The 16,527-nt window shown below is 34.8% G+C and overlaps 1 protein-coding gene across 1 annotated transcript in view; it reads left to right on the top strand.

Moving 5' to 3' along the window:
- Positions 1-16,527, top strand: part of SPAG16 (sperm associated antigen 16) — an 885,716-nt gene that overhangs the window by 52,307 nt on the left and 816,882 nt on the right. Inside the window, exon 9 of the mRNA XM_079924326.1 lies at positions 5,979-6,088. Within this exon, the coding sequence (XP_079780452.1) occupies positions 5,979-6,088 (110 nt within the window). The remainder of the gene's footprint in view (positions 1-5,978; positions 6,089-16,527) is intronic.

Here is a 16,527-nt window from a genome sequence, read left to right on the forward strand (position 1 = left end):
TTTCTAGTTATGTTATAGAAATTGGAAAATGTGATCCACAATCAAGACAAAAACAATAAATGGAAACCTATATTCAGATGGCCCAGGTGTTGGATTTAGCAGATAAAAATGCTAAAGCAACTATTTTTTAATATGATCAAGGACTTAAAGGAAAATATTACATTATAAATGAAGTGGTAGAGAATCTTGGCAGATAAATGGAAACTCAAAAAAAAAAAGGAAATAGAAATCTCTTACTGAAAAATACAATAACTAAAATCAAAATTTTATACTTCACAATAGATTGGAGATGATGGAAGTGTCAGTGAATTTTAAGAGCCATCAATAAAAATCATCTATTCTAAAGAAGAGAGAGAAAAAAAATTAAGGAAAATTTGCCTGTTTAACATACAAGTAATTGGAGTTCCAAAGGAAAAAAAATGAGAATGGGGCATAAAAATATTTAAACAAAAGATGACCTAAAATTTTCCAAACTTGATGTAAAGCATATACTCACAGATCCAAAAAAAGCAACTAACTATAAACACAAAGAAATCATGCCTGGATGCATCATACTCAAAATTTATGTGAGAAAATCTTGAAATCAGCAAGAGAGAAAAAACACGTTACCTATAGGGAAACAATAATGCAAATAAAGGCTTATTTCTCATCAGAAATATTGACGGCTAGAAACAATGAAATGACATGTTTAAAATGTAAAAATTTAATTCAGAATTCTATATTCAATAAAAATATCTTTCAGAAATTAGAATGAAATATAAACATTTCAATACAAATGAAGCTGAGAGATTTTGTTGCAAGCCATTCTAAAGTACAGGAAATGCTAAACTATTTTCTTTGGGCCAAAAGAAAAGTAAGCCAGAAGAAACTTAGATCTGCAGAATTGAATACTGTACAGAGATTTAGAAATGTTAAATTCTGGTTAATGTAAACGTTAAGATTTCCTCTTCTTAATTTTCTTAAAAGGAAAGTGACTGATAAAAACTAAAATTATAGCCTTGTAAAATAATGCTCTATAAGGTATGTAAGGTATGTAAAGGATAAGAAAATAATAATTTGGGAGGTAGTGCAAATGTTCTATATCTTGATTTGAAGATATAGGTGGTTGGTTATATGCCTACTTATCTTTGTCCAAACTTACCGAACTCTACACTTAAAATGTATGCATTTTATTTTATGTAAATTATACCTCAATAATGTTGACTTAGAAAAGAATGATGGGAAGCTCTAAAATATAGAGAGACTGCAAAATGGTGAATTTTTAATAAAAATAACATTCTGGTATTTCCAGATGACTGTTCATTGTGTTCTCTGATTGATTAAGGCTTAAAAGAAATGTGTAGCATTCTCATATTCAAAAACTTTTTCTCAGCCTTGATTCAGTAGTTCCTTTCCTAATATTTTATATTAAAGAAATATCAGTTATGCTCAGTGATGCCTAGAGAGTCTATGCACAGGGATGTTTATTGCACTCATATTTATAGTAACAGAACTATACAAGCAGTCTTAATCTTTAATCACAAGTGAATGTTTCAATATAGTTGATCATACAATACTAGAAAGTCTTTAAAAATCACACATAAAAAATGTTCATATTAAAATATTAATGTTAAGAAATAAAAACATGTAGTATAAGATCATGTCTGTTAAATATATGAAACTCGAAAATGTTTACATAATTTTATTTGGGTAATGTGATTATTTCTTCATTTTTTCCTTACTGCATTTTTTTCAAAGAATATTTATTTCTGTTTACATCAAAAATTTTTTTCATATATGTATAACTTTTAAGAAGAATACAATCAGATATAAATATGATATGTGAAACTACCATAATTTCAGGAACTCTTAACTCTCAAGTTGAATAAAGACTGTGAAAAACAATAAATATAAGATGGCATAAAGGTTGAACTGTGCATTGAATTGATGCTTGCATCAGTTAATCTCTAAATGTTACATTCTACTTATAAGAGCTTATGATTTTATTTATTTATCCTTGAGATCTCTATTAAAATAAAATAATGGTTTATAGATAACTCCTTTATGAAATTATCTCCTGGTATTTAATCTAATTTATAAATGAATATATTACATGTTTTTCTAGGCTGACATTTATAAGTTACTTTGAAGATCAAGTTTGTAATTACATTTTTATCTGTGATGTTTTGAAGTGACTTTTGATCAAAAGAAATAAATTCAAGCCCAACATGAAGAAAACAGGTTTTCTTTTTTTTTTTTTAGTTTCATAGTCTCAGTTACCTGAATAAAAGTTATTCCTTAAATTCCGTACTGAATAATTTTGTGCTCCTTATAAACATGCCTTCTAGTTTTAGATAAAGGACTTGCAGTTCCTTTTCCTAAGTTCCTTGTGGCATGCCAGCATTTGGCTGTGTGATCTGTTATTACTCAGATTGGCTGATCAACTAGAACCTTACTTAGTCAACTTTGAAAAGAACTTGGTTTATTGGTTAACTGGTGGTTCTTCGTAAATCCTGCTGTCCTTCACAATTATTTTAATATATTTAACTCTTTCCCTTTTCATTTTCTCATTTTGGCTTAATTTTTAAAGTATTTTATCTGTCTGTCATTTATCTACCTATTTTTCGTTCAGTTTGAACAGAAGTTGGTATGGCAGTAGAAATTCTTCAGATTAAATGTAATTCGCCCTGTAGTTAGGAAACAATGACTTGATTGTCATTTACTCTGAACTTTGGGAAAAAGACTAATTAATTGTTATTTAATCTGAATTTAAGGAATAAGATAAAACTTAGACTCACTTGGAGTAGTTATCAAAAAATTTTAAATGTACCATATTTTTTGACTATCAAAGTGATGCGCTTATTACAGAAAAATTTTAAATGATAAAATGTTTTAAAAATTATTCATAATTGCTACCACCTAGAGAGAATATTAATGTTTTAGTAGTCAAATTTCTTACCTGAAAAGGGTTTATAATTCTACATTTACTCTTGTCTGGTATGTAGAATAATAGAAAAATTCCTAGGAGAAACTATGAAATAGTGAATTATTGTCAGCTAGATGTTTGAAGTGATAGTTTTGTTACATTTTTCTGTGTTGTAATGGAAAGTAATATGTATCAAATATTTGCAAGAAACTACACAGAAAGCACTTTAGTATTACATATTATGAGAGAAAACTTTTTTTATGCAAATTATATAAGCTCAGAAAGTTTATCAGTGTGCTGGTTTTTATTATGTTTGTGTTAGCTGATGTTTGATTTCATATGAGGTTGCAATTTGAATACGATGATACCTATTTCCAAAGTAGGTATAAAAATACATATAATTGTATTTTATGATATCTTGTAATTTATGATAGGAAACTATGAATTCAGTAAGAACTTCTAGAAATTGGAAATGTTTTATGAAGTGAAAAACTGTGAAAGCTGACTTCAGCATCATAAACAGATGTCATATATAGTAGAGCAAAGGTTTTAGTTTAATTAATTGCTTTTTAAATTGGGTATTTTTTGTTGCTCAGAATTTCACTACAAGATGTCATTTTCTTATGACTATGTAGTATATGGTCTAGTTTAGAAAGATATATTATCATTTCAAATATAACCTCTTTCCCTTTATCTCTGTTACCTTTTTGTGAATTCCAATTAGATGTGTACTTGATCTCATTTTAGCTTCCTAATCTCTTAGATATTTTCTGTTTATCTCCCTGTCATAAACTATGGATAATTTCTTCAGAACATTTTTTTCAGTTAAGTAATTCTTTTTTCAGCTGTGTTTAATCTATAATGGAGTTAAGGACTGGCACAATATAGGTACTTACGTATTTGTTAAATGAATATATTCATGCATATCTGACAGTTAACCAGGGGCCTGAACATGTTCTGTTAACATTGATTGAATGTATGCATACATGAAGAAATGGTTGAATGGGTGAAATTTTGCACTGGGAGTACAATAACTATAATTTCTATGAGTGAAAATTTGTTTATTTATTTGATGTTTACTAAGGAATTGTATCTTCCTTAAGATAGTGACTGTGCCCAAGTAAAATTTGGGAAACTGCATAGTAGCAGTCAGTACTATAGGCCTTTTCATTAACAAGCATTAGATGATAAGCATGAGGATCCTGTGATGGAGAAATGGACTTTGCCAGGGTGTTACTAAACATTAAGAAGCACTATGTGGAATTTGAAAATTATATGCACTTTTATGAATGTGACAAGGACCCAATGTTTGAGTCTCTCATTTGTTCTACAAATCTTTGTATAAAGTGATATTTATCTGATAGAGAGTGGGAATCATGTTTATTATTGGTACATTGAGAAATAATTAAGTGTTACTTTTCTTTCAATTACACATACACTATGCAATGTGTATTCTCATGTTTTGGTTGCAAATGTCGATTTTTTTCCTAAAATATTTTTATAAAGTATAAATTCTTGTAATTTCATTTTGATTGTGGAACAACTACATATCCTTATATATAAACCAAGCCCTTTTTGATTTTTTACTTTCATTTATCCTTACCATTTTGTTTGTTTCTTGCTTTTTATTTTATTTCTTTCATGAAGTGATGCTTAGTAATGTTTTGCATGCTATCTGAGGTCTGCTCGTATTCCTAGAATTATCTACTGGAATCCTGGATTTCTCTCCTTACTGCTTTCTCCTTTCTTCCCTGTAGATATTACTATACAAATTCTCCTTCTATGTAAAAGGGAACAAAAGGTAGTGACCTTCACAGGGTTAATGACAGGATTTCATGAAATAATACGTGTAAATTGTTTAGACCAGTACCTGTTAGATAGTAAAACATCAATGAGGCATAAATGCTAATGACTATTATTTTAAATTATTATCATTATCAGGCTTTCACTCTTGGCTGTTGAAGAGGAAAATACAATAAAAGAGAATTTGAAGTGAAAATTTTTCTCTAATCTCAATGAGCTGTAGTTGTTGCCTTTTCTCCACATTTTGACTTCCAGATGCTGTGGGGCTCTAACTTGTAGCACCGTAGAGCGAGGACATGCAGTCTGGATACCCTAGTGTTAGAAGTTTTAAAAGTACTTTCATGTAGTACTAACTTATGCAGCATTCGGCTTTTATGTTATTGTGGGGATTATTTTGATGGTTTTCTTCCTTGAAACTGGTACTGAATAGGAAAAATTAGATCAGGAAAGAAACTAAATGTTAGCATATGCTTCCTTACTTTATAACATCAGGATTCTTTGAGAGTCTTGACATTGAAATCATCCACATATTTTTGTGTTCATCATCTTTTCTCTATTATAAATTAATGTTATAAATTAGAACATTTAGTCACTTAATTATGAGTTAATAATGATTATAACCATATTAGTTATTTGAAATCAGCTGGCTGTTTAGAAATACAGGGGGAAATTATGTATACCTGAACATGTATATGTATATGGAAAGATGTGAAAAAGAAACAGACTTTTCCTGTCACTTTTCTTTTTACCTCAGATGATTCCTTTATGTCCAGGAGACTGTGGGGACCAATGTTACAACTGTATTGGAATGTTACCCTGTTTTTTCTTTTCTTTTTTTCTCAACATTGTGAAGCATAGAGAATATTTTATTAATACAATATTCATTTAAAAATCTCTTTGTTTATTATACAGTTCCACTTGGGAAATTTTGTCATTGCTTAGCATTCTCTCCTTTGACTCCCTTCAACTTTTGTTTATAAACACATGAAACCTCATGATAACAGGAATTTAGATATAATGTTACTGGAGATTGGCTCACATGCTTTTCAACTGCTCGCAATGCTGTTTCACTAACCTTGCGGCAATGCCACCCTGCATTTTTGGGAAATGAATTTGAGACTTCATTTAAAACATTTTAGTATGATTTTAATATTATTAGTTTAATACTTCAAAAAATACGTGTATAATGAATTTGGCTTTCTTATTTTTTTGGTTATAATATTTCTTACAAACAGTATAAACATTAAGAGTAAACTGTATTATCTTATAGTTGTTCCGAATTGTGAAAAGGAAAATGCACCAGAAGGTCCTACTCAGAAAGGTCTTCGTGAAGCCAGAGAACAAAGCAAACGTAAAACAAAGATGAAAGTTAATACAAAGGTATGATATTTTTGTTTCCATTAATTCATACTTAACTCTCAGATATTCAGATTCACGGACTCGTATCATTATTATATTGGAAAAGTAATTTAGAAGTTATGTATTCCAAACCACTTGGTCTATAGATAGAAAATGGAGGTTCTTAAATGTTACTAGTAACTAGTTAATTGAGGGACACACATTTATTAGTGGCAGAGACAGCTCAGTGAATCACTCTGCCACTTACTCAAACTTAATCATGGCCATTTCTGCTCACCTGCTCACTCTTCTGCTTAAAATTACCTTTGTCCAAAAGAAATAACTATCAGATCATCCCTTATTTATTTTCTCATACTATAACTTCAAACTTTCATTAGTCTTTTCAAAAAGAAGAATGGAAAGAATTATACCCCATTTAAGAATCTCTTTATATCTGAGCGCCTTTGCTGTGCATCAGGATGAGAGTTAAAATCTTCCGTGATTACAGAAAAAATGATATTAAAAATGTCTGGTCTGGGGCTTCCCTTGTGGCGCAGTGGTTGAGAGTCCGCCTGCCGATGCAGGGGACACGGGTTCGTGCCCTGGTCCAGGAAGATCCCACATGCCGCGGAGCGGCTGGGCCCGTGAGCCATGGCCGCTGAGCCTGCGCGTCCGGAGCCTGTGCTCCGCAACGGGAGAGGCCACAACAGTGAGAGGCCCGCGTACTGCAAAAAAAATGTCTGGTCAAAGAGATAAAAAATGAAGAAAGAAAATTACACAAAACCTATGAAGGGTTTAGTTTCTTGTCATGAAAATTGCATAAAAGTTTAGCTGAGGTAATGAATGTTTTTATAAATACCTTTGAGTTCTAAAATATCTGACATTTAAAAATGAAAGCATTTACAAATATAACTTTTTTAGTGTAGTAATGCTATAAGAACAACAGATTTTTATGAATTCAAATAATCATTTACTTAGCTAATATCTATAACATTTTTCTTCCTCAAAGGTATGCATTGGAATCTAGTATCATATATAATATTTGAATAAAATATAGACTAAATGCTTTTAGGTTATACTAAGGCTTTGATAATCACTTTCTAGTGATATTTAGACTACTATTTTACTGTTCCTCTATCATCAATACTAATTTTTTAGGTTTATGGTATTTGAGGGAAATCCCCTCTTTTAGTCAGTCTGCCTCAGGTTCCCCATGTCTCCAAGGTCCCATCAGGACAGACCCTCTTTTGTCACCATAAAGCTTTCCCACTTCTCTGCCTGCCTGTAATTTGAGTCTCTGCCTAATGCAGTCAGTGGCAGTAGATGACTCCATTGCTGTCACTAAGTAGTGCTTGTTCTTGTTTGGATAATCTTTATCTCCACAGAGGCTAGTAAGTCAGGGAGCAAATAAAAGACTCGCAATAATAAAAAAAATTCAGAGTTAAGGATTCTGAGTGTGATAGTGGTGGTTGTCATGAGAAACATTTTCATCTTCTGACGTGGCATAGGCATTCTTTTTCAGGTAGTAAGTCGTACTTAGAAATGACTGTTTCAGGTCAGTAGTGAAATATATTCAGCTCTGTGTCATAATCAAAATTCCAAACTTGCATGAGTTTCTTCTTCATTTAAGAATGTGTGGAGGGTGACTGTGGGCTGTCTGTAAGTGGGTGACAGGATCAGCTGCCAGGGACATTGGAACAGAGCAGGCAGGAAGGCTGGGCAGGCCATAGCCCCAACAGTGGCCAAATAAATAGAGAAATTTTGGAACTTTGGGATTAAAGCATAGTATATTTGACAGAGGCTGCCTTTCCTTTCCCACACCCCACCCTCACATCCTACCATTCTCTCCTATGGTATGGTGCCAGATCTCATGTGTGTCAGGGGCAGGGGTGCTCTAATGTCATTCCAAGCTTTGCTCTTGTCTTCAATCTCAACATGTAAGTGTGCATCTCTCAAGATAGTTTGCCTCCTTTCATTAGCAATCAATTCTTGGGTTTTAGTCTACATATAAAAGTTTTATCGTGTGTCCTCTGTATAAAAGTGAAGAAAAAATAGGGTAGGAGGAATGTTTTATTCACTTTTGCAATTTTAAAAGCAGTTATTTAATGAATTTTTCTGACATTTTGCCTTTTCGTTCAGGCAAAGTCAGGAAATCATTTTGGGTTTAAGTCAGAAAAAACTAGTTTAGATCGTTTGAACAAAATAACCTTAATACATGGAATTGATTACATAGGTGACAGAAGAGCTAAGATGTCATCTAGGGGACAGGAAGACAACTCAGAGATTGTCAACGGCAGGACACTTTTTTTGTGTTGGAGGCACAGTGGGAGAGCATTGTTACCAGCCTCGAGGAACTGGGTCCATCAGGTAGGAGGACTGTGAAGGAGGAGGCTGTCTTGTAGGAGCTGGAGATATGCGAGGGATGCAGGGCATGGGGGGAGGAACTTCTAACACACAATACCAGGGGAGGGATTAGAAAAAAACTCATTAATTAATATGTATGTGACAGAAATATTTATAGCTGAATAGTTTATTTCCAGCCATGACATATACTTGATATACTTCTTCCTTCTTTTAGTTCTCATTCAGGGTTTGTGTTTTGCTTAGCCAGTGCTCATTGGAGTTCTTTATGTGGTGAGTGGACCCATATCTTTAATCCTGAAAGGTCTGAGTATTTAGTGGTCCTGCTATCTTGGATTGTTATAGTTTTCCATTGATATTTACTACTTAACGTGGATGTACTAAGGGTGTCCCAGATTTTTTTCTGGGTTCCAGAAGGTCCTCTCCAAATCCATCATTTAGCAGCAACCATGTCAAAAAGTACAAAACAGTCACACAAATCTCTGAATCACTAGATGTCAGACTTAGTTTTAATCTGATGATGCCTTCCCTCTGTGCCACAATAGACGCACCTTTCTCTTTTGAACTAAGCCATTGAATAGCAGAGCCTAAGGTTGCTGGCACAGGAGGCAAACTCTTTGCAGGTTGTTTATGAGATGTAATAATTAGAGGGGCTACATCTGTTGCTGTGAACCCTTGGTTTCTGTGACTGTGTGAAAACAACACTGGTGGCGTTTCTAAACTAACACTGCAGCTGATTTTTTAATAAGCTATTCTGCTATTCCATCAGGGCATCTGTTTCTGCGGGATGGCCTATCATTAATTCTGTGGGTGTTAGCCCATAACCATATTTCTTGTACTGTAAAATGCATACTTTGGTCATAAGCATGAATTGTATTTCATGACAATGTATAAGGGAATTTCTAAGTATTTGGATTGTGGTGCACTCAGAGCAGTGAAAGCAAATATCCCATCTGAAATAGTAGTTGCCATTGTAGACCACGCCTTACTAATTTTACAGTAATCCACAGTCATTTTGTGAGATCCATCAATTTTCTGCAAAGGCTGAACTGGTAATTAATGAGGATGCGATGGATATCTATCCTCTATATCTTTCCACTACTTTATTGTGGCACACATTTCTGTAATTCCCACAGGACTGTGATTTGCTTTTAGTTTACTCTTTTGGTAGGTTAATTTCTAGGGCTTCTGCTTGATCCTTCCTACCATAGTAGCACTTACTTCATAAAACAGTGAGCCAATGAGGAGATTTTACTAATTGACTAGTATGTCTATTCCAGGTGTACAGTCAGAAACTGAGGAAGTAACCAGGGAACAAGTCCACAAACCCACTGGGTTTACTGCGAAACAGACTGGAGCCAAAATACCATTTATCATGAGGCTATCATAACCTCCTAGTCTGACTATTGGATGGTGTTTTTATGTTTCCAGTAAAGGGAATGCACTCAAAGTTAATATCTAATTATCTCTGAAAGGTCTAAGGTAAAAGAATTGCCCTTGTAAATGGCTACTGTCCCTTCAGGGAAGACTTGGAAGGTGATTTAGAGTCATGTTTTTGTTTCCTAAGTGAACCTTGCATGATATGATGAATACATATTTGTCCAGTGAAAACAGATCAGTAACCCCTCCAAAATGAGAGGTTCAAAATAATGTCTGCCACCAGGTGGCAGGCTGGCTTCGCATGGTGAGGCGCCATAGCAAGGGTTCCACGTTGGCTTCTGCTGTTGGCAAGCTGGACATTTAAAAGCACTGAGTGGTGGCCAATAAATTTTGCTTAGGGAAAGTCCTTGTTACTGAGCCTGTGCATAGTCTTCATACTTGAAGACTTCATAGCTTATCGGGCCAGAGCAGTAGGGGGTCCTCTTTGGCAGAATTATAATCCAGTGACTGTCCATTGGTAGCAGAGATGGCATATCATGCAAGCCCATCTAGAAACTAGGCTAGATGTTTCTTCTTTCTCTGTTACCTGGTCATTGTGAACTCACAAAGCCATAGGTATAGTAGGACATATGGCATTGAAACGAGAGTGGAAATTGGGATTTTAAGCTGCCAGCTCATGTAATTTACTTGTACCTTTCTGAAGTGCTCAAGCACAATTTCAATTATAATTATTCCTTTTTAAGATGAACTGGGATTTTTTGCATGTCCAGAATCATGGCTTTGAGGACATACAGCATTCCTAGGTCATGAAAAATAACTCAGGTCATAAGTCCTTAGACTCTACCAGAGCTCAGGAGCATACTGGGATCTGACTCCTTTTAAAGGAGAACTGATAGGAATAGTGATCAACAGAGATGAGCATGCCTTTTCTCTAGAAGTCTAGAGGTCAGTACTGCAGTTCTGCTGGAGCTGTTTATAGTCTTTCTTACAGCATCCTTATTTTCCACAGATAATTTGAGCACCATTGGATCTGCTGGGCTATAAGACCGAAGGGGCAGGTAGGATGTCTTGTATCATACCCTGGACCTGTTGCAAAACTTTTCTTGGTCCAGACATCATTTAAACTATGTTCTTTGTTCAAGATAGAGGATACAATAAGCAGCAGCTTGCCTTTTGTTTAGAAGCATTATCTCAACATGCTCTAGTCAGAATTTTCTTGGTGTTTATTTCTTCTCTGGCACACATGTGTCTTATTAAGACATCTAGGGTACTTGCCACTTCTTGCTCACCAGACCCATTTAGGGTGATTTCATTTATATAGTGGAAAGTATAAGATGAGCAGGATTACTATAATTTGATGGTGAATAGAGAAATTTACATGGCCCTGAGGGAAAGGAGTTACGTTTACTTCTGTCTTTGCCATGTAGAGGTAGGGGATTATATGGGAATATAATGGTAACTGCCACATCGACATCCTTTGGCAAATTTCTGCCAGCACTCCCCCCTGCCCTGCCTCAGTTTGCAATATTATTTTTGGTTACATTGATCAGAGAAGGGAGCAGTTTCAGAGCCATTCACTTGGCATTTCCAACTACAGCAACCTTTATTCCATAGGTCAAGAGTTCTGACAGTTACCATGTATGTTCTTGCAAATTACTTATTTGGAGACTAAGGAAATGACAAGCAGGTGGGTTCATGGTTCCTATCTCAGGAGCCAGACCTGAGCCAATACTTTATTACCTGGTCTCCATATTCCTCAATGCTAATGGGGGGCATCATAACACTGTACATTCTTGAGTATCAATACCATGCTAGACCCTATTTCAACAATTTCAAATGTGTGGGGTATTCCTTCTTCTTCTGTGTGTGTAGCTGTCTGAGTAAATTATCATATATACTTGCTTTTGTGTTGTAGGATCCTTCTTCCTAGAGGCCTGGCCAAAAGGCTCAGTGTGTAAAAACTGGCTCGGGTCTGGAAATCAGGCAAGAGATTGTGGCTTTTTATGGGATGGCTGCCTTCAGCATCTTGATAATCAATCCTCAATTTCTTCTTGTTATACAGACTGAGCATTACCCTTGTTGGATTCCCATATTTCCCAAGCATTACCTTTGCTGGCCTGTAAGGATGTTGATTCTATTAATTATCTCCCTAGCTGTCTCTGGATCAGGCTCTCGCATAGCTACTCTGATCTTTTCCATAATTGTGCCCACCTTGCTTTTGATATTTACGTGCTCCCATCGGACCTTTCTTTTCACGGGCTCCTGTCATTCCCATTGGTTTCAGGGACCCTGGTTCTCTAATAACATCTACCATCATCCTAGAGGACAGCCACAACTGAGTTTCTCAGTGATGTTGCTGCCCCCCTCTCCAGCACAATCTTTGATGCTTTCATAGTTGCTATAGCCTCTGGACATCCTGTGGTTATCTCATGGGTTTTTCAGCCTTGAATAGTATGCCCACTGTCACATGCTCATTTATCTGAGTCTTTTGATGCTTTTTTCCACTATTTTTCATGGTAGATTTGGCATTTCTACTTTATTTAGCTAGGCCATCACTTTTTTGAAGCTTTTAGGAGCCCTCCTAGCATCTTACTAACACCAGCGTCTTTCCCAGGGGGCTAAATGCTATGTCAGAGGAGAGTAGTCCCATATTTATAAATTCTCCCTTGTCCAACTTTATGTTCTAGCTCCTTTGCCTCAACAGCCTCAGAATATAGGCCTACATGTACTCTCTTGGCACTCATAGGTACATGTTGGCTAATTCCTACAATTCCTTTGGGAGTAGTTCTTTTTCTGTCTAAACAGAGTCAGTACTTCCCTGGCTAGGTTATATTGTAAATTAAATGGATTTTGGTCAGTTGTCCAGTGATGAGGTGGGGAATATATTGTAAGAGGGGTATGAGCTGTCTTGCAAGGCAGAGGACTGAATTGCTTTTGGTCAAGGGAGGCATGCTAGCCTTTAACAGGGAGGATCAGGCCACTTTTTAGGTTTACAGAATAAAGGGAAATCTGAAGACAAGATTTTCAAGTGCCTTGTCTCAGATTTCTCTGTACCATCTCTATCTACTCTGTATATTTCCTCATGATTTTCTATCAAGCTATGTTCTTGTTGTCAAAATAAAACATTAAAAAAGAAAATATTTCATAAATACTATAGATGACTCAAATTAACTTGAGTTTTATTCTATAACTCTTTTTTGGAACTGAGAATACATTAATTTTCTCCACTAAATCCATGTAATAGAGTTGCTATTCCTAAAATGACTTTTCTAATTCCATAATATATTTTCAATTATAACTTCTTTGCTGATGACTTTCAAACCTACATATTGCCATACTCAGCTTTTATAATAATTTCCATTTTGATATAGTACCATTACCTCAAAATTAACATGACAATTCACAAATCATCATATTTCATAAATAGGCTAATTTCTTCATTTTTAAAATGCCTTTTTTTTTTTTTTTTTTTTTTTTTTGCGGTACGCGGGCCTCTCACTGCTGTGGCCTCACCCCTTGCAGAGCACAGGCTCCGGACGCTCAGGCTCAGCGGCCATGGCTCACGGGCCCAGCCGCTCCGCGGCATGTGGGATCTTCCCGGGCCGGGGCACGAACCCGTGTCCCCCGCACTGGCAGGCGGACTCTCAACCACTGCGCCACCAGGGAAGCCCTAAAATGCCTTTTAATAGTGTTTGCATTCTACTAATTCAGTCAGTTGAAAAATATGACATTATCATCTTTGATCCTATCCTTCCAGTGTCTCCCAAGCTCCCATTGATGCCTTTTTCACATTAATTGGCAGCTTCTGCACTTAAAAAAAATAAATTTATTTATTTTATTTATTTGTTTTTGGCTGTACTGAGTCTTTGTTGCTACATGCGGGCTTTCTCTAGTCGCGGCGAGCGGGGCCTACTCTTCATTGTGGTGCGCGGGCTTCTCATTGCGGTGGTTTCTCTTGTTGTGGAGCACGGGCTCTAGGTGCATGGGCTTCAGTATTTGTGGCTCGTGGGCTCAGTAGTTGTGGCTCGCGGGCTTAGCTGCTCCAAAGCATGTGGGATCTTCCCAGACCAGGGATCAAACCCGTGTCCCCTGCATTGGCAGGTGGATTCTTAACCACTGCGCTACCAGGGAAGCCCAGGTTCTGCATTTTTAAATGGAGGTGGGGGTGGTGAAGGGAGATTTAGGGGTTCAAAATCTGATTGTAAAGGGTCTAACAAACTTATCTGGAAGCTTCATTCGCAGAGCAAATTTACTTAAATTAATGTTTATTTTGGTTGGATTTGGGGGATCTGGTAGAGGTTATAGGGGACTTTCAAAAACCACCTTCAAACCACCTATTGCTCTACTCCTTTTTCCTTTTAATTATGACTCCCACCCTTCTAAAGCTGGTCTCTGTGGACTACCTTAGCTGCTTCCTAGACTGTTCTCCAGTAGTCCATTCCGTGTGGTATTGAATAATTCTTCCTTAAATGTGCCTTTGTAAACTGGATTAATCCTCCTTAGACAATTGTATATATTTACTTCTCAAGCCAGTTAGCTATCTGGCTTCCTGATATTCCATGTTAATTTCTCTGTATTTTTCTATAACATATGAGATTGTACTCTAAATTCTTACAGTTTAAACTATCTTTTTTTGAATTAAGGAAACGAATTGTGTTAATAGTGGAAAAGTGGTTTTTCTTCTTTCTTTAAGCCAATCAGTGAGTTACTAAAATAGTCAACGGGTTAGTTTTTGTGAAGATAACTATACTTTATAACGTACTTTCTTTCTATCTGTGAAATATATTTTACTCTAAAAGAAATAAGAATCATTATGCAGTTAATTGAATGTCTTTTGCAATCACATAAGTCACAGTTAAGAGAAAGAAATTACTACTTTAATGAGACTTTGAATGATTATGCAGGTGGAACTTTAAATGTATCAACATATTTATTAAAGAGAAGCGAAATAGAAGAATTCCATATAGATTTGAATAGATTTAAATAGATTTGAGTAGATTTAAAAGGTAATATTAGATGTAGAATGTATTTTTTCATTGTAGAGGGAAAAAAAGAGAATCACATGGAATCCACTGTAGTTCAAATATGTTGCTTTAATTACTTGCTGAAGAGTTAAATTTGGAGCTAGATTACAATTTTTGTATGTTAAAAATCTGCCACACACTTTGTGTCCTGACCTGTGTACTCAGTGATGATTCAGGAAAAGTGATAAAACACACACACACACACACACACACACACACACACACACACACACACACAAACACAAAACATACCACTGAAAGTATTTCAAGAAATCGGGGAAAATATTAGGAAAGATAAGGGACTGCTAACTGTCCCTTCCATCCTTTTGCTGCCTGATTTATTTCTTAACCTCTTTGGGGTTGGAGTATAGACATGCTCTTTTAAATGAAAAAATCCTATCTAGATTGTTATGCTTCTATCTGAACACAGATTAATATTTTAATACCCCTTATATGTTTTTGTTGGAAACCATGCTTTAAAGTATTGTAAAAATATTATCAAGAAAACATTAATAATTTTTATCCAAATGGGTAAGAACAGAGGACAAGCTGGGAAGGATATATAAACATTGCAATATGTACAACAAAATTTACACAATATTTTATATCTTAAATATTTAAAAATCAAATTTAGAAATAGATACCTGTTACATTTTGGGAAATATTCATGTTTTCTTTATATTTAAATAGAATTTAAGAATCTTATTAAAGGAGCAATTAAAAAGCCTATACTAAAATTTGTAGATTACTTACGCAGCCAAAAGCTGGTTTAGCAACAACTATTCAGAGCTTACTATAAGGAAAACTTTAGCTAAATTTTAGATATTTCCCTAAAAATAGCTTTTAATTACAGTTAATAATTTAAGTTACATTATTTTTTAATCATTTAATTTTGTTTATTAATCAATAAACATGTAATATAAGAATGGCTTTTCAAAACCTAGCTTATACTACCAATATAGTTATTAAAATAACTACTTTCTCATAAGCTATGGATGAGTTTTCATATGCTATTGATTAGTTTTTATACTTGTCCATTTATCCTAACTTCTTTTAGGTCTTAGAAATTGTGCATGTATATATGTGTATCTCTATATATCACATATATGTTTTGTTAAGGGAGAAAATTACTTTTTATCCTTAATTTAATACTTTTATAACTTATTCTTGTATGAGTTAACTATCACAATCCATTTTTTTCCTTCAGCATAGCGTCTGTGTAGCATGTACTTTGTCAGAAACTGTTTTAGAGTTTGAATTATTTGGAAGCCTAGTCTGTATGTGAAACCCAGGTCTACCACTTATTACTTGTACAAACCTGGGCAAATTACTTGACTTATATGCTTCCATCTTTATAAATTGGGAAGAATAATATGTGCATCAACAGGTGTTTGTCATGATTCAATGAAATAACATAAGTAATATATCTAGCACAGTACCTGTTACAGAGTTGATATGAATTAAAGGATAGTGTTCCTGTAGAAAAGGTTATTTACCAGGAGAAGATAAATAATACTTAATTGCTAATACTATTTTATTCTTTTGTGTTAAACATGATATGGGTAACACTGAATAGAAGTCTGTTAACACTTCTAGATTCATTACTTTTTTAACCATTTTTGTTATTTTATTATATAATGGCCTGAATAATTTAGCAATAGCTTTCTTTGATTGTATGTGGTTTCCCTGATTCAGATTTTATCCGCACTGAGATAT

This window comes from Stenella coeruleoalba (genome assembly GCF_951394435.1).
Source record: "Stenella coeruleoalba genome assembly, chromosome: 6".
In the NCBI taxonomy this organism is placed as follows: domain Eukaryota; kingdom Metazoa; phylum Chordata; class Mammalia; order Artiodactyla; family Delphinidae; genus Stenella; species Stenella coeruleoalba.